The sequence below is a fragment of the Eretmochelys imbricata genome, chromosome 7 (genome assembly GCF_965152235.1).
Source record: "Eretmochelys imbricata isolate rEreImb1 chromosome 7, rEreImb1.hap1, whole genome shotgun sequence".
Taxonomy (NCBI): domain Eukaryota; kingdom Metazoa; phylum Chordata; order Testudines; family Cheloniidae; genus Eretmochelys; species Eretmochelys imbricata.
The window spans coordinates 19,000,998-19,022,627 of NC_135578.1; the positions used below are offsets into that span (position 1 = coordinate 19,000,998).

Here is a 21,630-nt window from a genome sequence, read left to right on the forward strand (position 1 = left end):
ATATCATTTTTTCAATTTTACTGATGGGGAAACTGAGACACAGAGCATTGAAGTGACTTACTCAACGTCACGTAAGAGGCCAGTAGTGGAGCTGGGAGTAGAACACAGGTCTCCTGAGTTCCAGTCCAGTGCTCTGTATGCTAAACATCACTATTGTCTCTTCTATGTGATCACTATTCTGAATGAAGATTATACAATGGTGTGGTATGTGGGCACACAATCTTCACAAATAATGTAGATGTAACTTTCCATCATGTGTTAGCAGCTGATATCTCTTTTTTCTCTTTATTCTTGCATTTATTTTTCACCTAGGTGTAACAAAGAGTTTCTCCCTAGATTGCATGTTCCTGCTATAAATATGAATGTGACTATACAGTGCTGCAGGGTAAATGGCTAAATTCAAGTACTCTTTCTCCTTACGTAGAGACACATTCTAAACTATCATCCGCTGGTTCAGTATACTGTACTTTTAGTAGTTTCCTCTATGGCATGCTGCTTTTTCTTTTCATTATCAGCTGGACAAATGATGGCCAATACCTCGCTTTGGGGATGTTCAATGGCATTGTCAGCATAAGGAATAAAAATGGTGAAGAGAAAGTCAAAATAGAACGTCCAGGCGGCTCTTTATCTCCAGTATCGTCAATTTGCTGGAATCCATCAAGGTAAACCTCTTAAGTCCATCCCTTTTGTGCTGAACAGATAATCTTTGTTTTATTGATTCCTGACATCACAGCATGGCCAGGCCATTATGCTTCTTCCTTAAGTGGGTTTCTTCTGCATTTTACTTAGGGCTGGTCTACACTATGGGGTGGGATCAATCTAAGTTACGTAACTTCAGCTACGTGAATAACGTAGCTGAAGTCAACATACTTGGATCTAATTACCGTGGTGTGTCAACGGGAGACACTCACGAAAGCTTATGCTCAAATAAATTTGTTAGTCTCTAAGGTGCCACAAGTACTCCTTTTCTTTTTGCGAATACAGACTAACACGGTTGCTACTCTGAAAGCTCTCCTGTTGATTCCCCTTGCGCTTCTCGTTGAGGTGGACAAGATAAATCGACCCCCGCTGGATTGATCGCTGGCTGTAGATCTGGCTGGTAGTGTAGACAAGCCCTCAGAGTCCTGAGGCTTGTCACTGGTGACTAGCTTTTCACATCTGTAAAAATCTGGAGTTACTCCGTAGAAGAAAATGGAGTTACTCTGAATTTAGACTGGTGTAAATGAGATGAGGATTAGGTCCATTTTTTCTCCCAATCCTACTCTTCCTTCACTTTGCCTTTGTTATAGGAGTCCCTCAGTGACACATCAAAATCCATGTATGTTACTTCTGCTTGAAGAAGGCTTTGCCCCATCTCTTGACTGACCCAGAAGGGGTTTCACAAACTTCATTGGTGCAGATTTTTATCTTTTTTTCCCCTTTGGTTTTCTCACTGCTATCTGCAGTTCAAAATGGAGTGCATTTTGACTAAGATGGATAGTTGGCAACTTGAGTTTTAAGATCAAGTGCCCCATCTCCCTGAGACTTGTATCTGGGATAAACTGAGATTCCTGTGGAACAAGGTACACCTATTTCTAGACATCAGCTGCCTCCTACCAGGCTGCCTGTTTTTTTTTTAATTATAGAGTTGCACTGTTTTGATCACACTAATTGAGATGCTGGAACACATTAATGGTGGGTGCATCTCTTTGATGGCTATATATAGCAATTGTACTTTATTGTCTTTTTTGATAAGTGGAAAAACTGGGTGCAAAATCAGCTTGGATACCAGGAAAGATGGCGTGGTTTTTCATTTGTGTATTTTTATGCAGTGAAGTTTCTTAGAATAATAGATTTTGAAATGATAGTTTCACTGTAGTTATAGGGAATGTGAATGAACAATTAATATTACAGTAGGTGGGAGAATTTCTGGAATCATAGAGCAAGTGAGGAAGAGGAGGAGTCAGTCCACAACTACTTAGAGGAAATACCAGTTTTGAAGTCCAGCACGTGCAGTAGTCAGGGTAGTGAGACAGAGGAAGAAGAACATGAGGAAGAGGAGAGCCCTAGGGACACCAGCTCGTGAGTGAAACTTCAAGGGAATAAAATTTACTGTTCTATAGACAACGTAGACATTTACATTTATGTCCCAGTTTATATATGTAATTATTTATTTCTCCTCTCTGTCTTCTACCAATGAACTTCAGCCCTTATCTGAAGGAAACACCTCTAGGAATGAGAAGATATCTCAGTCTCTAGAGCCCAGAGATTCTGATGAGACTGCCAATTGCAACAGTAGTAATACTGAGCAGGATCTTTTATGAGACTGATTTCTTTTTTATTCTTAGTGTCAGGTTTGTGCAGCAGTTTCTTCAGATAGCTGAACGCATTTTATAGATTATAAAAACTAAGTGTATGTAATTAACAAGTCAAAACAAATAATCAAAACTCAAAGAACCCCAAAATCCATAAGGCCAAATTCAGTGCTGGTGTGTGTGTGGGTGGGTTTCTGTTGACTAGATGGAGCTGCATCTTTTTTTTGTGTGCCAGCAGTGAATTTAGTCCCACAATTTTTAAACCATAATAAAAAATTTACTTACAGCCCATCCCTGCTCCCTACCAATCTTAAATATCATCTTTGCTCTCCCTCAGGCAAAGGAATGGGAGGAGTGATGGTCTTTGTGTGGTGTCCTAAGATGAACAAACTCTCAGACCAGCAGTAATAATAATACCTAGCTGTTTTATATAGTACTGTTCATCAGTAGATCTCAAAGGACTTTACAAAGGAATATCACCCCCATTTTACAGATGGGGAAACTAAGACACAGAGAAGTGACTTGCTCAAGGTCACCCAGCAGGCCTGTTGCAGAGATGGGAATAGAACCCAGGTTTCCTGAGTTTGAGTCCAGGGCTCTATCCATTAAAGGACACTACCAAATCCAGGGTGGAGGCCCTTCTCAGAGAATGCTCTGCTACCAGCTTCCAAGGACAAAATTTTGTTCTTGATTATATTCATGTAAATCAGGTGCATCTCCACTCAGGCCCATTGACTTTGGATTTACACCACTGTAGCTGAGATCAGAATATGGCCACAGATATTTAAGTCCAGGGACTCTTAGCTAATCAGCCTTGGCTGATCATAATTGCAGTGGAAGTACATGAAATGATGTATTAAGTCTTTGGAGGCAAACAGTCCATGGCATAGTGATGTGTTGGGAGGAAATGGTGGACTCTCTTCTGTGTCGTCCCGTGTCCCCACCCCCCCCGAAGCTGTCTGTTGTCTGGCTACAAAAAAAGTTCAGTAATATTCTAGTTAGGGTGGATATGTTTGCTTTTCTTTCAATTTTTGTGCCTTTTTTAAAAAAATCATTATTTGCTAAATGTAGTTTGACATCCTGCTTATTTTTTGTCTGTAGCTTTTATGAGTTTTATACAGAAATCACTGCCGCGCACTGCATGTCTTAATTGTCTGTTTCTTCTACATATTAGAGATGAACACAATGACATCTTAGCTGTAGCAGACTGGGGTCAAAGGCTTTCCTTTTTTCAGCTCAGTGGCAAACAGGTAAGTTGAAGCTTAATGCTTTGGAAAGTGCATTCGTATTTACCCTCAGGAGGAGCTGAATATTTTTGATCATATTCTGTATATACATTGTGTCTTGTATACTACTGTTTTATGAGGGTAATTACTCTAAGCTTTTGACCATCCTCTTTTCCAGCTCCAGCGTCTCCCAACCCAGCAGAGACACTTCCTGTCACTTCTAGTTTTGCAGACATTTGTGACAGTTTACTGGCCCAGATCCTGAGCTGCGGCTTTGGAGTCCTTGGTACAGTTCAGGAGAAGGAGACTCATTAATGTTTTATAAATCACCCTGATTCTGAGCAGACCTGTGTGGGGCTAGGCTGGTTCTCAGTTGCAATTTAGAGCAGCTTCTGAGGGCTATTACAACTGTCAGCTGTTGCTGGATGTAGGAAAGTCTTTGCCACTAGCTGAAGGGGTGGTGGTATCATAGGAGCCTGTATGATAGAACTTTGGCACCTGAGGATCCCTGTACACTGGGGAGATCCTCTTGCTAGTTTCCAACTACTTTTCATGACTCAGAAAACATGAAATGACCATTTTCTTTGATCTCTATATTGTGTCTTGTAGATTGGGAAGGACAGGGTGCTGAATTTTGACCCCTGCTGTATTAGCTATTTTTCCAAAGGAGAATATATATTAATGGGAGGCTCAGATAAGCAAGTATCTCTCTACACGAAGGATGGAGTGCGTCTCGGTACCATAGGGGATCAGAGCAGCTGGGTGTGGACATGTAAAGTTAAACCAGACTCCAATTATGTGGTAAGAGGGGACATTTTATCGCTTTTCTCTTAGATCTTAGATACATATGGTAGGACCACAGTTTTCAAACTTGAGTACCTAAATTTACTCAAATCCTTACTGAGGCAGCTAAATACAAGTGGCCTAATTTTTAGATGTTGCTGAGTACGTACATTCAACTCCCATTGAAGTTAAAAATAGTCATGGAGAAATGTATCCTGGGCTACAAGAAGGTGATAAATGGGGATAAAGCTTAGTGGCCTACATAAGACATTTACTACATTTTATTTTTAAAATGGTAGCTGATTTATTTAAAAATAATTTTGATGATATATATGAAATAGGGTGACTGTAGAGGCTGTGCAATAGGATAACTGGAAGTAGATGTGCAAGTAGGCTGTCCCTCGTTCAGAATTTCTACTAATGAGCCTTGTGGAGAATGTGTGGAGAACCTTTTGGGGCAATATATACTCTAATCTGTCAGTGGCAGAACTCCTTTTGAAATCAGTAGGCCGAGAGTGGTGATTTTTAAAAAAAAAAAAAAAAGTAAGTGTCCCATGATTTAAGGCTGTGATTTAGTCATGGAGATCACTGAAGTAATGGAATCTATGACTTCCAAAGACCTCCGTACTCCAGCCAGTGCCGGCTGGGAGCTGCAGTGCCCCCTGCGGAGGCAGGGGGAGCCCTGCAGCTTTCAGCCTCGACTCTGGGCCACCATAGGCGGCAGGGGACCCCCATTGCTCTCTGCCTCCACAGGCAGCAAGGGGACCACTGCTCCCCACCAGCAGCAGGAGGGATCCTCGCTGCTCCCATCCACTGCAGGCATCAGGGAGGACCCAGAGGCAAGGGGGAATCCCTGTTGCTCCTGGTGGCCGCAGAAGGCAGGGGGGGACCCAATGGCAGGAGGAATCCCCGCTGCTCCTGACCACTCCAGGCAGCAGGGGGATCTGCAACTTCCAACTGGCACGGGTGGCAGAGGGGAATCCCTAGAGCTCCTGGCCCCCACGGGAGGCAGGGGGGACTCCCACAGCTTGAAGCTGCCAGTCGAAGGGGACCCTGGAGCTCTCAGTCTCCCCCTCACCCCCCCCCCCCCCAGGTCCCCAGACTACCCATTTTGTCGTGGGTATTTTTAGTAAAAGTCAAGGACAGATCACAGGTTTCCGTGAATTTTTCATTATTGCCCATGGCCTGTCCGTGACTTTTCGTAAAAATATCCATGACAAAAACTTAACCTTATTCGTGATCATATAGGATTTCATCCTGGATCATTAAGTCGATGGAAGTTTTGCCACTGAATACAGTGTGAGCAGGATCAGGGCTAAAGTCAGTATGCTGTTTTGGTGAATGTAATGTAAGGGATTTAGCGTTCATTTAAATGTCATGCATTTTTATTAGGGCTGTCAAGCGATTAAAAAAATGAATTGTGATTCATCATAAAATTAATCGGATTGTTAATCAGAGTACCATTTATTTAAAAATTTTCAAATATATTGATTTCAATTACAACACAGAATACAAAGTGTACAGTGCTCACTTTATTTGTAATCAAAAATAAATATATTGGCACTGTAAAACACAAAAGCAATAGTATTTTTCTATTCCCCCATTACAAGTACTGTAGTTCAGTCTCTTTTTAACATGGAAGTTGAACTTACAAACGTAGAATTATGTACAGAAAACCTCTGCATTCACAAATAAAGCAATGTAAAACTTTAGTGCCTACAAGTCCACTCAGTCCTACTTCTTGTTCAGCCAGTCGCTCAGACAGACTAGTTTGTTTACATTTGCAGGAGATAATGCTACATGCTTCTTGTTTCAGTGTCACCTGAAAGTGAGAACAGGCATTCACATGGCACTGTTGTAGCTGGTGTCACAAGATATTTACATGCCAGATATGGTAAAGATTCGTATGTCCCTTCATGCTTCAGCCAGCATTCCAGAGGACATGCATCCATGCTGATGATGGGTTCTGCTCGATAATGATCCAAAGCAGTGTGGACCTGTACATGTTCATTTTCATCATCTGAGTCAGATGCCACCAGCAGGTTGATTTTCTTTTTTGGTGGTTTGGGTTCTGTAGTTTCCCCATCAGAGTGTTGCTCTTTTAAGACTTCTGAAAGCATGCTCCACACCTCATCCCTCTCAGATTGTGGAAGGCACTTCAGGTGCTTAAACCTTGGGTTGAGTGCTGTAGCTATCTTTAGAAATCTCACATTGGTACCTTCTTCACGTTTTGTTAAATATGCAGTGAAAGTGTTCTTAAAATGAACATGTGCTAGATCATCATCTGAGGCTGCTATGACATGAATATATGGCAGAATGCAGGTAAAACGGAGCAGGAGACATACAATTCTCCCCCAAGGAGTTCAGTCACAAATTTAATTAACGCGTTTTTTTTAACAAGTGTTATCAGCATTGAAGCATGTCCTCTGGAGTGGTGGCTGAAGCATGAAGGGGCATATAAATGTTTAGCATATCTGTCACATAAATACCTTGCAATGCCGGCTACAAAAGTGCCATGTGAATGCCTGTTCGCACTTTCAGGTGACATTGTAAATAAGAAGAGGGCAGCATTATCTCCTGTAAATGTAAACAAACTTGTTTGTCTTAGCAATTGGCTTAGCAAGAAATAGGACTGAGTGGACTTGTACGCTCTAAAGATTTATGTTGTTTTGTTTTTGAGTGCAGTTATATAACAAAAAAAATCCACTTTGTAAGTTGCACTTTCACGATAGAGATTGCACTACAGTACTTATATGAGGTGAATTGAAAAATACTTTTATTTTGTTTTTACAGTGCAAATATTTGTAATTAAAAATAATATAAAGTGACCACTGTATACCTTGTATTCTGTGTTGTAATTGAAATCAATATATTTGAAAATGTAGAAAAACATGAAAAATATTTAATACATTTCAATTAGTATTCTGTTATTTAACAATGTGATTAAAACTGCGATTAATCGCGATTAATTTTGAGTTAACTGTGATTAATCAACAGCCCTAATTTTTATGCATGATTTTTGTACTTGCTTATAAGTTATCATTGGTTGACACGTGTAGTTTTTGAGATCATTCTTCTTGTATGAGTTTTTGAGATCTTTCTCCTTATGTTCAGGCGATAGGGTGCCAGGATGGAACAATTTCCTTTTATCAGCTGATTTTCAGTACAGTCCATGGACTCTATAAAGATCGTTATGCTTACAGGGACAGCATGACTGATGTTATTGTCCAGCACCTAATTACTGAGCAAAAAGGTAGTGTTGCACTTATATTGAAGTCTTGGCTTCATTTTCATTATTATTTTTATTAATAGCTGTTAGCATGTTCAAATGTATGGTCCCTGTCTCGTGGAACTTCCTGTCTTTGATAAACACTGATGGTAAGGTTGAGGCATACAGCTCATGGGGTGAAAATGCAAACATGAAATGGAGCAAATATTTCTGGAGGATCAGCACAGAAGGACTTAATGGAAGAAGTGGGGATTTGAAAGGTCATTAGGAGGGGGAAGAGCTATTAAAATAGTCAGTCTCTCTCTCTCTCTCTCTCTCTCTCTCTCTCTCTCTCGGTGGTTCTTATTAACAGCATCAAAGACTTGTGCTAATATTTTCTAAGCTCAATTTTTAAAAATATTCTCACCCCATTTCCTAACAGGGAAGCGACAATGGAACATACATCATAGTACATCATTCACAAGTAATGAATGGTAGTAACTTGTGACCTACTGCTAACCAGTGGCATGTATGGGTAGCTTATACCTGCCTTGGAGCCACAGACTCTATTTTAGTAGGGTTGACTGTTCAGTGTAGAAATATTTTGTAAGGATTAAATTGTAATCGTGGTTTAACATGGTACTAAATGATTTCAGTTTCATTCACCCCACAACTTACTATGTTTTCTTATGTTCTTTCTTTTCAGTTAGAATAAAATGCAGAGAGCTTGTAAAGAAAATTGCAATCTACAAAAACAGATTAGCAATCCAGCTGCCAGACAAAATCCTGATTTATGAATTATATTCAGATGACTCCTCAGACATGCATTACCGTGTGAAGGAAAAGATTGCAAAGAAATTTGAATGCAACTTGCTGGTTGTATGTTCAGATCACATTATCTTATGCCAGGTACATACTTGAAAGTTAAACATAGTCTTGATAAGTAAGAGAAGGGTACACGTGTTTGAAGGGGATGGCAGAATAGGGTTAGCACAGTGAAAAAACTGTAATGGATTATGCAGTTAGGCAATTGAATGTGTACTGTAATGTAATCTCAGACCAGTTAAACAGCTGCTGTGTCTCATTTCACTGATGGCCGTGTTTTAGTAAAATGATCTCTGGGATGAAAGGTGGTAGAAAAGGGTTTTTTGATATTCTGCTTGATGCCATCAGAAATCTTTAAAAATATATTTTGTCTGCTAGATTGATGTTACATATATTTCGCAGTCTTTTGTTTTATATGTACATATGTAGACGGGCATATCTGGATAGATGTGAACACATTCCACTAAAGTGGCATGATTTTCTATTTACCAGTATGTAGTTTATTGTATATCACAGAATTGTTTATCTTTTTAGGAGAAAAGACTACAGTGCCTCTCATTTAATGGTGTTAAAGAGCGTGAGTGGTTGATGGAGTCTCTCATTCGTTACATTAAAGTAATTGGAGGCCCTTCAGGAAGAGAAGGCCTCTTAGTAGGTCTGAAGAATGGCCAGGTGACTGACTTCTCTCTTTTTAAGTACAGAGCAAAATCTGTTTTACTGTTTTGAGGAGAACAGAAATACATAGGGCTGACCACAGAAGCAACAAAAACTTTTATAACCTGAATTCCATGGGCTCAGGCTGAGCCTAATCCTGAATCAAAAAACTCATTTATTTGTATCTCTCGCCTGTGGGCTCATGTTCTTTCTTTTTAGCTGCTCACTTGTAGGTTACCCTGGAAGACAAAAACATTGCTCCCCATTGCCCATGCTTCATAGGTGGACCTCAAGAGAAGTGTGTATACAGAAAAGGGCTCTCTACACTTCGCTGACAACCCCACTACAGCTGACTCCCGCAATAAGAAATGGACCTTTGGCATTTGTCATATAGCAATTTTATGATGATCACTGTCAATCAGACAAGTTCATGCATAATTCTACACTGAAACCATATTGAATGCAGAGAATAATACAAAAGATATTTGTATATAAAGGTGCTTAGTTTCTTTGTAAATTAAGCATACATTTAATACTTCCTTGCAGAGTATCCATTTGATGGGTTTCCACTTAATACAGTAGAAAATCAATGGGATAACCATGTGACCATGAGATAGTAAAATTGTGTGTCAGATGGCACTGTGGCTTAAGAGGTTTCCTGAAGAGTAGTTAGTAGCTGCTGTTGGACCTCAGGACCAGCAGAAGAATATGAGTGGTAAATATTGGTGTCCCACGATTTATCTGTTTAATGGGATCCCCTGTCTCGCTTTTCAAAGTCAATGAACTTCCATCAGTCTTCATATTATATTTAAAAGAAATGGAGCAATATAAGTAGCATATTTAGCTTTAGTTTGCTTACAGAGCACACACAAAGTTTGATGCTATCCAAACCCTTATATTACCAAAACTTTACATCCCACCTTCTGAATACCAGATTTAGGGAAGGATAGAGAATCTGGCAGAAATGGATACAGTAAAAATTGTAACATCGATTGTAGGCTGTTCAGTAGTTTAATTGCCTAAAATACACTATTATATTATCATTGAGGCTATGCTTTTTCTTTCGTGGAGGTTGCAGAAGTCACGGAATCTGTGACTTCTGTAACCTTCATGAATTCAGCCCCAGCAGCCGGGAGCTGCAGGGTCCCCCCGCTGCCCACAGTTGCCGGGAGCTTCGGGGTACTCCTGCCAGCCAATGGGGATACCCCGCAGATCCCGGCCACCACAGGCAGTGGGGGACCCCGAAGCTCCTGAACACTGTGGGCAGCAAGGGGACCCCAGAGCTCGAGGGGGAACCCTAGTAATTGCGGGCAGCGGGGAGACCCTGGAGCTGCCCACTCTCTGCAGACAGTGTGGAGACCCTGCAGCTGAGCTCCCCATTTTGTCATGAATATTTTTAGTAAAAGTTTCGGACAGGTCACGAGCTTCTGTGAATTTTTCTTTATTGCCCATGACCTGTCCATGACTTTTACTAAAAATATCTGTGACAAAATCTTAGCCTTTATTATCATTATTAACAAATGTTTATATAGTACTGTATGTGTTCTAATGTTAATAAATTAATTATAAAAAATGGAATAATACCATATCTGAGTTAGTTAATGGGGAAACTGTAGTCTGTCATACAACACAAGTGACAGTGGAGGCTGTTTCTTTGTAGTTCTGGAGTTACATACAGCATAGAGGTTACAAAGAGGGTGCAGCATGGCAAGTATTTAAATATTTAGGTTGTTACCATATGTAGTCTTTGTTCTATTTATATTTATGCTCATCACCATAGTATAAGTGCATTAATGTAACTGTTTTACAGGTAGAATGACACAGAATCTAGGTTGTCTCACATATTTTGTTTACGTTAGTTTGCAATCTAGAACACTGTAAAGAAGCAAGGGTATAAACCTTTGAAAGCATTTTCAAACTGCTTTAGTTCTTACATATATTTAATAATTTAATATTTCTTCATAATATGTAATCACAGTTCTGTTTTCAACAGCAGAGTTAATATGCACTATTCTATTTCTAATTTTGGTAACTGCAACTTTGACTGACTGACTTTGACTTCGACTTCAAATATGTCCAGATTCTGAAGATATTTGTGGACAATCTTTTTGCAATTGTCCTGTTGAAGCAATCCACAGCTGTGCGCTGTCTGGATATGAGTGCATCCCGAAACAAGTTGGCAGTGGTAGATGAAAATGACACCTGTCTAGTATATGATATTCACACCAAAGAACTGCTGTTCCAGGTAACAAATCAAAACCTTTAAGTGTTTGTAAAAAAGAGAGAAACTTGCTAGGGAATCAGAATATGATTTTTGTTTCTTACATGTAGATAATGTCCTTAATAATTTATACAAATCTAAATAGATCAACTGTGGAATGTTGTAGATATTAATACATTGTGCCCCTTTCAGAGAGTGTTGTCTAATGAGTAGGGTAGGGAGTGGGAGAGGGAGCCAGGAGATTTGTGTTCTTTACTCACCTCATCCATGCACTTGCTCCGTGATCTTTAGAAAGTCACTTGGGGCCATGTAATGTTCCCTTTGGATTATTGAAGTCAGCAGGGGTCTTGCTGTTGATTTCAGTGGGAGCAGGATTAGACCCTAAATCACTTTCTGCCTCAGTTTTGCCCAATATAAAAGGGGATAATACTTCCCTGATAGGGAATTTAACATAGTCCCTCTATGAGGCTTAATCCATTAATGTTAGTAAAGTATTTTCAGGTAGATCCTTGCATAGAAAGCATGAAGTATTATTAAGATAGGACCTAGGAGATTCTTTTTATGACAGAAAGCAGAAATAACGATTAAATGATTCTGATAGCTAGGAACAAGTGTCCATTTGTGGAAGGATTTTAATTTAATGTATGAGTAAAGGTGATGAGCAAGATATAGGTGATGAGCAAGATATATAAGAACCATATTGGACAAAATTATTGCAATTTAATAAGCATAAAGCAAGTGCTGTAAAAATGCGGCAATATTTGTAACTTTTAAGTACCAGTATATTCCTAAACATAAAGAACTAGTGTAAAAAACCACATTTATACAGGTTATAACATAATCAATTGTTGTAGCTGAAGGCCATATATTGCTTAGGGGAAAAGATCTAACTTTGTCGCACAGTAATTTAATCAACCATATAATATGCTCATTAGGAACCCAATGCTAATAGCGTGGCTTGGAATACACAGTGTGAGGATATGCTTTGCTTTTCCGGAGGGGGTTACCTCAACATCAAAGCTAGTAACTTTCCTGTCCATCAGCAAAAACTTCAAGGCTTTGTTGTGGGATACAACGGCTCCAAGATTTTCTGTCTTCATGTTTTTTCTATGTCGGCTGTTGAAGTTCCTCAGGTAAATTTTAATCTAATTAACCCATTTTTGTGTTTTCTCAACAACATGGTTTAAAAAAATGAAAAAAATGTTTCTGAAACTTGTCCATTTCATATTACCAGAATCAATGTAATCTAAACTCCTAGTGTATTCAGATCTGTCAACACTGTCTAGTTCCTTTTGTGTGAGCTGTGTAAAGTTTAGAACAGTTGGACTCATTAATTTTAAGTGTCTTGAGTTTTTCCGTCTCTTTTGCTGAAGTGCACTCTCGTATTATCATAGTCGTCCCCCCATTTTGTTTACAAATCCATTAAATTTAAAAGCACTGAACCACAATGACAATGTGGTTCTGTACAAACTTATTTTGCCTACAGTTTCTGCACATCTTCCCCCCCCCCACACACACACATTTTTTCATGTTATTTTTCAAATGTCCGTGTTCTACCCATGCCATGTACCCTCTCATTAACTACCTGCTGTTGCTCCTTTTGGATATGTTTAGGCAATATTTAAGTGGTATGAAATGTTCTAAGCTGTAGGTGTATCCAGTTTGTAATAGATTTGTAGATTCTGTGTCAATCAGCAGAGTGATTCTTCCTGCTTTATGGGAAGGACCATGAACAATGGAAGCGTTAATATAGCTAGTGGGGTATTAAGCATATAAAAACTGATTTGCCCTTGGACACAAGAAATGCAGTCTTGTTTTCATCTTGTTTACATGTTTTCATCTACTTAACAATGGCTTAAAAATGAACACCAAAACCAAAAAATGGGAGAATCAGGGCAGGCGCTGGACGTGATTCTGCATTTCTTATGCGCCCAAAACTCATCGGCATCGTTTGGAGTTGTGGATGAGTGAGGAATGCAATACATCGATACTTGTACTGAATTGGTAGGATCTCAGACCCTAGCAAACAGTGCCCTCAGGACAAAAGGGTTTGGAATTCAGTTATCCTATTCTGCATTGTACTTACATTGGAGAAGGATGACTGAATTCACAGATTTCAGACTAGCAGCTGTGTTAGTCTGTATCCGCAAAAAGAAAAGGAGTACTTGTGGCACCTTAGAGACTAACAAATTTATTTGAGCATAAGCTTTCATGAGCTACAGCTCACTTCATTGGATGCATTCAGTGGAAAATAGAGTGGGGAGATTTATATACACAGAGAACATGAAACAATGGGTGTTACCATACACACTGTAAAGAGAGTGATCAGGTAAGGTGAGCTATTAGCAGGGGGAAGGGACCTTTTGTAGTGATAATCAAGGTGGGCCATTTCCAGCAGTTGACAAGAATGTCTGAGGAACAGTGTGGGGCGGGGGGAATAAACATGGAGAAATAGTTTTACTTTGTGTAATGACACATCCACTCCCAGTCTTTATTAATTGTATCCAGTTTGCAAATTAATTCCAATTCAGCAGTCTCTTGCTGGAGTCTGTTTGTTTTTGAAGTTTTTTTGTTGAATTGCCACTTTTAGGTCTGTAATCAAATGACCAAAGAGATTGAAGTGCTCTCCGACTGGTTTTTGAATGTTATAGTTCTTGACGTCTGAATTGTGTCCATTTATTCTTTTACGTAGAGACTGTCCATTTTGACCAATGTACATGGCAGAGGGGCATTGCTGGCACATGATGGCATATATCACATTGGTAGATGTGCAGGTGAACAAGCTTCTGATAGTGTGGCTGATGTGATTAGGCCCTATGATGTCCACATATTTATTCAGGGGACACAGTTGGCAACGGGCTTTGTTGCAAGGATGGGTTCCTGGGTTAGTGGTTCTGTAGTGGAGGCCCAAAAAAGAAAATAACAGAACGCCACTAGCCATCACCTTCAGCCCCCAACTAAAACCTCTCCAATGTATCATCAAGGATCTACAACCTATCCTGAAGGACGACCCATCACTCTCACAGATCTTGGGAGACAGGCCAATCCTTGCTTACAGACAGCCCCCCAACCTGAAGCAAATACTCACCAGCAACCACACAGCAGAACCACTAACCCAGGAACCCATCCTTGCAACAAAAGTACTCATGCCACAAGTACTCCTTTTATTTTTATGAATTCACAGAATAAATCACTGTATTATTGTCAAAAGTATCATTATACCTTGTACATTCTTTTGTTTATAATACAGAAAAATAGATTGGTTACATAGTGGGTTTGTAACTGTTAGGGTTGGAAAATGAGCAATTTATCCACTAAATACATTAATATATCTCAATATTTTGTTTTTGATAAATGTTTCTCAATGGAAATCCTCAGTCTGCTCCTATGTATCAATACCTGGAACGGAAAATGTTCAAAGAAGCCTATCAGATTGCTTGTTTAGGAGTAACTGACACTGACTGGAAAGAGCTGGCTATGGAGGCCTTAGAAGGTCTGGAGTTTGAAACTGCTAAAAAGGTAAAGCATTTATTTCTTTGTGAAACAGGAATTTTGAAATTTCCTATTAACACATGATTGGAGTGAAAAGTGATGCACATACAATGCAATCTCTTCATATTTAACCTTTCTATTAGATACATGAACCATAGCTCCTGGTGATATAACATACTTTTTCTATTTTTTTTAATATGAAGTATCAACTCAAGATCTTATGCACATCATGAAAGCCAAACTATGATGCTTCATTTTTGTTCTTGTCAAAAACATGCAGAATAGCTAATGCCTACACTAAAGAAAACTTGATTTTATATTTTTGGCTATTTAAACCCATAAAGAAAAACTTCAAAAACATTCCATTTCAACTCTAGAAATGAGTTTAATAATAACTCAGGATACAGTATTGCAACAAGAAAAAGGAATCAGGATTTAGTGTTTGTGTTTTTCACTAGGTGGCAGCAAAGAATTGCATCGCTGAAATTAATCTGTTGTCTCCTAGTTTTTGTCCTGTAATACTCTGCTGCTAATATTCCTATTCTTTTGTCTCCCTCCTACTTAAAGCATGCCACTTTGAAAGTGGAGACTGTACTTTCTTTATGTTGGTTGCTCACTCAGTTCTTTGCAGATAGTGTGGCATTGCCACATATTTTCTTTCTTCCTGCTGGAGTAGCCCTGTGTTTGGGAATGGCCTCTCTAAAATGGCAGATGCTGGAGTATGTTTTCCATGGAGTAAAGTCTTTGTACCACCTTCTGTCAAACAAAAGGGGCAAAAGAAATACAGTGCCATGAATATAATATGAAACACAAAATTATTTTAAAAATACACAGGAAGTGGCATATAATCATAGGCGTCCTTTACATAATGACACAAGATTTCGTAGGAAGCTAAACATTTTAATTTTTCATTTTCTCATAAATGGAGGCATTGGACTATACTTTTTCTGTGCAACTTTATAGATTTTATGCAAATAGTTGTTCTTAAAATGAAGACGTTTTGAGTGCCTCCCTGGAAGGTGAGTACTGTCATCATCTTAGAATTAGAGCTGATTAACCTGAACAAAGGCAGCTTCTAGAAAATCTGACATTAAAGATTCGTTCTTTCTCATTTGATCTTGTCCGCAGAATATATATTCCTCCTAAGCATTTAATTGGTTAGAGGTCTGGAACATCCCAATGTCGGAAGAGTTTAATTTCTTGGTTTTATTGTAGGTCAAAAGTAAGTGCTAAATTGCTGTAACCGAACTCCATCCTCCTTGGAACCCCCCTTCAGGTAGTTGAAGGCTGCTATCAAATCCCTCCCTCACTCTTCTCTTCTGCAGACTAAATAACCCCAGTTCCCTGAGCCTCTCCTCATAAGTCATGTGCTCCAGCCCCCAGTCACTTTTGTTGCCCTCCACTGGACTCTCTCCAATTTGTCCACATCCGTTCTGTAGTGAGGGGACCAAAACTGGACGCAATACTCCAGGTGTGGCCTCACCAGTGTTAAATAGAGGGGAATAATCACTTCCCTCGATCTGCTGACAATGCTCCCACTAATACAGCCCAATATGCCATTGGCCTTCTTGGCAACGAGGGCACGCTGCTGACTCATATCCAGCTTCTCGTCCACTGTAATCCCCAGGTCCTTTTCTGCAGAACTGCTGCTTAGCCAGTCAGTCCCCAGCCTGTAGCGGTGCATGGGATTCTTCCTAAGTACAAGACTCTCTGCGCTTTTCCTTGTTGAACCTCATTAGATTTCTTTTGGCCCAATCCTCCAATTTGTCTAGGTCACTCTTGGCCCTATCCCTACCCTCCAGCTTATCTACCTCTCCCCCCAGCTTAGTGTCATCTGCAAACTTGCTGAGGGTGCAATAAATCCCATCATTCAGATCATTGATAAAGATGTTGAACAAAACCAGCCCCAGGACCGACCCCTGGGGCACTCCACTTGATACTGGCTGCAGCTAGACATCAAGATAAATATATTGTTTGGTTGTCTCTCCTGATGTTATTTCCACAACTTGATTTATATAGAACACAAAATCAATTAACTTGCTGGCCAATAAAGTGGCTACTTTTTTCTTTTCTTTTTCCTTTAACAGGCATTTACCAGAGTACGAGATCTTCGGTATCTAGAACTGATCAGCAGCATTGAGGTAAAACAAAGAATGTTAAATATAATATAACATGTAAAAGCATACATTAAGCTTAAGTAAGCTACTTTTGGAACAATTTTCTGTAGATTCAGTATTCCTGATTATTAAAGGAATAATGGATGTATGAAAAGTGAAAAATGCTGATTTTAAGGTGTTAAGTCAAATTCCCAATCATATGACTGAAACTTGTTGAAAAAATATAAAGAGGAAAGTAAACTGTATGAGAACATTGAAACCTTATTAAAAAAATCATAGAAAGCTTCTATATCCAATTAACTGTTATACTACTGTAGACTGTTGTAGCACTGTTCAGGGCACTTTACAAGCATAAATTAATTAAACCTTACCCCACCCACTGGAGACAGGCAATTATTATTCTCTCTCTTGCAGATAGGAAAACTGGCATAGAGAGGTAAAATGACTTGCTCACGGTCACATGACATGTCAGTGACCACTGGAAATAGAATTTAGGATTCCTGACTTCCAAGTCCGTGGGAGAAGTGGAAACACTTTCTGGCCACCTCCATCCTCTTTCCTTTCTACACATACTGTTCCTGATCCTATCCAGAGTATTACAGCATTGCAGTTCGTATTTATGTGATTAGCAGTCTTTCCCTTTTAAATAAACATAGGCTTACCTTTTAGTTTCCTTGACACAGTTCCTTCATAGAAATAGTTCTGGTCTGCTGCATCACTGCTTACTCTTGCTTGTAGTTTATGGGGACTCCATTGCAGGTTTGTAAGGGGGTAACTGAGCACATTAATTGCATTAATATGAAGCATTCCTCACACCAATGACACCTTCCTCTGTGATTGGGGACATTAGGTAATGCAAGTGCCAAACTCTAAACCGGGCAAGCTCACTGAAGAATTCTGAAAGATCTGAATTCTGAAAGACTTAATATGTAAAAACTCTTTTGATTATTCCTTTTTACCCAAATTGTACAAACGAAACTTTCAGCACCAGTCAAATAAATATCAGCACAGTTACAACCAGAGGATCATAGTTGTTATCTGCTTTGGCAGTGCTGGGTTGAATTTATACAACAGGGTGAAGGATTTTGCCCCCTATAATGTAGCTTATTACGGAAGTCATGTTCTTATATGTTACACAAAGCAGACTAATATACATTTCCAAGGGCTAAATCCTCAGCAGAAGTAAATTGGCTTAGCTCCATTGAAGTCAGTGGAGGCCAGATCCCCAGCTGAATGTCTGGATTATAATTTTATAAATCTAGATGCTCACACCCTAAATTTTCAAAGAGGTATAAATTTGCCACACAACTTGTGTTTATGTGAAACCTATATTACAGAATGCAGCTTAATTCTGTTCAAAATGTTGGGGACATACATAAAACAATTAGTTAATATCTAAAAAGTAGGCATGCTTTAATTTGAATTGGCATGCTTTTAAAAAAAAAAAAAAGGGTCCAGGTGAACGGATAAAGAAAAATGGACAAAATAGAAAACTACATACCTTTTCTTGGACCCATAAAATGTTCTGAAAGCCGTTTCAGGGAATTGCATTAACTATGTTATGACTTCCAATTAAAGGATCACAATTTGATTCACTATCTAGTATATCCCTACAGCCTGTTTTTGGATATACTGAGGTACAGTTTCATCACTGTAATGGGATTTATCCAGATAATATGCATTAAGGAAATTGTGTGAGTAAAGTCTTGTGCACTGCACTGAAAATTGCCCCCACTGAATGCTATGTATCTTACATGTGACTCCATGAGCATAGGGAGAGACAATTGGCCGAAGGATAAAAGGTTTATAAGTGGAGCATTTATTTTAAATGACCTAAATACACTTAAATCCCCCTGTCTGTCTCTGCAGAAATGAGAGATAAAATAAGACTTTGAAGAGTTAAAGATGACCAAGGTGTTCTGGCCAACCGTTCTTCTTAATTAAAATAACTTTTGAATGATGAAACTTGTGTGTAATAAGAAAAGGAGTACTTGTGGCACCTTAGAGACTAACCAATTTATTTGAGCATAAGCTTTCGTGAGCTACAGCTCACTTCATTGGATGCACCTTAGAGACTAACCAATTTATTTGAGCATAAGCTTTCATGAGCTACAGCTCACTTCATCGGATGCATCCGATGAAGTGAGCTGTAGCTCACGAAAGCTTATGCTCAAATAAATTGGTTAGTCTCTAAGGTGCCACAAGTACTCCTTTTCTTTTTGCGAATACAGACTAACATGGCTGTTACTCTGAAACTTGTGTGTAATGTTGCTATGGTCTTTGTTTTTAAAGGCAGTTGAGATACCTAGAGTAGGTATCATACAATGTAGATATTGTTTATATTCTAGTAGTGTACACTCAGCCACCCACCTAACTACCTAACCCCCAAACGCTTATGATCCATAGTACACAAACCAGTTTTTTTCTCTGGTAGCTGGACACATGTTTCATGATAGGAGGCAATCAATTATAACAACTCTCATCTCTCAGCTTGAATCTGTTTCATTGAATACATTTGTTCAAACTGTTGGAGGTTTTTTTTAGATTATACTGTGCGTTGATTTTGAAGTTCTTAGTTGAAATTTTCTTCTCTTAGGTAATAGGATTTCAGCCAGCTTGTATGTTATGCCCAATGCCACGTATCAATTAAATGTGCTGGGGTAGGCCTGATGCAAAGCATGAATTATTTAATTTTTTTAAAATTGGCATTTTTATGGTACTCGCTATGGTAATGCACTAGCAATACAGAATGTGAGCCTTAATTTTAAGGAATAGAAAATGCTACTTTTTTTAGTGTTCCCAATTGTAATATTTGATGATCAAATATTGAATATATTCTAAAATGTAAGCAGACAGTTATTGACCTCTAGAAATTTCTTCATGGATTTGTATGGATTTAAACATCTGCTTAAATGCTTTGCTGAATTGACACTTTAATTGGCAGGAGAATATATGCAGCTGTTTCCAAAGTTATTGAACGTATCTGTGTCTGGTAATGGGCTTTTATGCATGATGGACACACTGTATTACTGGCCATTTCTGATTCACTGGCAGGTTCATACTTTGTGAGGCTGTTTGTGACCTACAGTACCATTGTTAGGTCATTTTTGTGCCTTTTCTGAGCATATATTGCTAGTTTGGCCAGATTTTGTTTTGAGTTGATTTAGTAAATTTCCACTAGAGAAAATGGTGGATTCTATCAAATAGCAGTATTTTGAACTTCCATATGAAATATGTAAAAATTAGTTTAGTTTCCATCATGTTTTATCCTTCTATTTTATTTTGTCCTTAATTTTAACTATGATGGGATTTAATCTGTTAATTGTAAAGAATTTCTACCAGAAATCTAGGTGAGACCTAATTACTGTATCTTATTAATAGTTAAAATAGTCAGCCTAATAGTTTAACTTTTCAGTGGCTGTTTCCAACCTGTGTTCTGCCTGTAGCTATCTAGAATATTTCCTGTCCTAATTTTTTCCAGGAGAGGAAGAAGCGTGGAGAGAGTAACAATGAGCTATTTCTAGCAGATGTTTATGCCTACCAGGGAAAATTCCATGAGGCAGCTAAACTATACAGAAAAAGTGGACATGAGAGCCTCGCTCTTGATATGTACACTGATTTACGCATGTTTGATTATGCAAAGGTAATGAATGTTTTCAACTGAGTATTTAAATATAGAAGTATTAACATAATGCTAATGCAACTATAAACATTTACAAAGTATGGTTCTACTCTGAAAAGTACTGTGTAAAAATTTGTGTGGGGGTCCATGTTTATTGCCACAGATCAAATTTGTTTGGTTTACAAGTGGGAAAAAAAAGGGCCTCTCCTTTATAAAAACCCTGTACACTGTGACCCCTTTCTAAAATGGAATCTGCGGATGCAGCAGTGCTGTGTTCTGTATTTTCTCCAATATGCTGCCCATGAAGCTGTTTTAGCTTTTCAGTGGGTGATTTTATCACATCCCCTGGATGTTACCATGGGTGTTTTTTTTTTTCCCCATATGATTGGATGGAATGATAAATAGAAAATTATGTAGTTAAGGCCTAGAGTTAATTTTTATGTCTCTTGCCTTCTTTCATGTTAATTTTACTAGAAAGAGCCCTTTATCCTTAGTTTTTACTCCTTTTAAGAGTAATTGATTGTTACATGCAGAAATTAGTGAATCTACCTGTCACTAATTCACCTTTGTACTTTACTTTAAGAAAATTCTTTTAAATCTTTTTTTTTCTTTCAGTTTGATCTTGAGTTAATGTGTAGCTCTTATGGTTGTTTTTCTCTAACATGTTTTGCAAAGGGCACAGTGTACTAATCTAGTTCATCTTTGTTTACCCGAAAATTTGCTTCCCCAGATTAAATCTGTTTTTTCATTTTTTTTTTTAAATTGCATTCCCATACAGAAATAAATTGTACACAGTTTGAAAAAAGTGGCATTTTTATGTGGTGATAAGAAAGCTTTCAAGTTTTATATACTATTTTCTTATCAAAATCCCTGAGAATGAGTGAATGAGTACACTGTTTAGTCTCATTCGTCACTCATCACAGCCTTATTCTATACACCACAGGACAAAGACTTTACTATGACACACATATAAACTATATGAAGCTCATGGAAAAAAAATTTCTCTAACAGGTTGTGGAGTCTGTTCTAAAACACTGTGGAGGGCTTTGCTCGTGGAAGTCTGACTGCCACTATTTTTGGCTGCAGAGTTTTGGCTCTTCAGAAACATAAATCTAATTCATAGACTAAAAGTTTCCCATCACTGCTCCTATGAATCTTTTTGATTCTTGGCAATAATCATGGCCACTT

The 21,630-nt window shown here is 38.6% G+C and overlaps 1 protein-coding gene across 5 annotated transcripts in view; it reads left to right on the forward strand.

Annotated features, from left to right (window-relative positions):
• IFT122 (intraflagellar transport 122) overlaps positions 1-21,630 on the forward strand; it is a 50,082-nt gene that overhangs the window by 9,911 nt on the left and 18,541 nt on the right. For 3 of the 5 annotated variants that reach the window (XR_013346647.1, XM_077821821.1, XM_077821822.1), the window contains exons 7-17: positions 516-662; positions 3,469-3,544; positions 4,130-4,321; positions 7,418-7,556; positions 8,218-8,420; positions 8,871-9,008; positions 11,071-11,235; positions 12,147-12,344; positions 14,590-14,730; positions 16,791-16,844; positions 20,302-20,463. Coding sequence is in view for 4 of the 5 variants with exons in the window: in XM_077821822.1 (XP_077677948.1) it covers positions 516-662; positions 3,469-3,544; positions 4,130-4,321; positions 7,418-7,556; positions 8,218-8,420; positions 8,871-9,008; positions 11,071-11,235; positions 12,147-12,344; positions 14,590-14,730; positions 16,791-16,844; positions 20,302-20,463 (1,615 nt within the window). In the remaining variant the exon portion in view is untranslated. Of the gene's footprint in view, positions 1-515; positions 663-1,893; positions 2,062-3,468; positions 3,545-4,129; positions 4,322-7,417; positions 7,557-8,217; positions 8,421-8,870; positions 9,009-11,070; positions 11,236-12,146; positions 12,345-14,589; positions 14,731-16,790; positions 16,845-20,301; positions 20,464-21,630 lie in introns of all 5 variants that reach the window. The other 2 variants (XM_077821823.1, XM_077821824.1) reach the window with 1 other exon arrangement.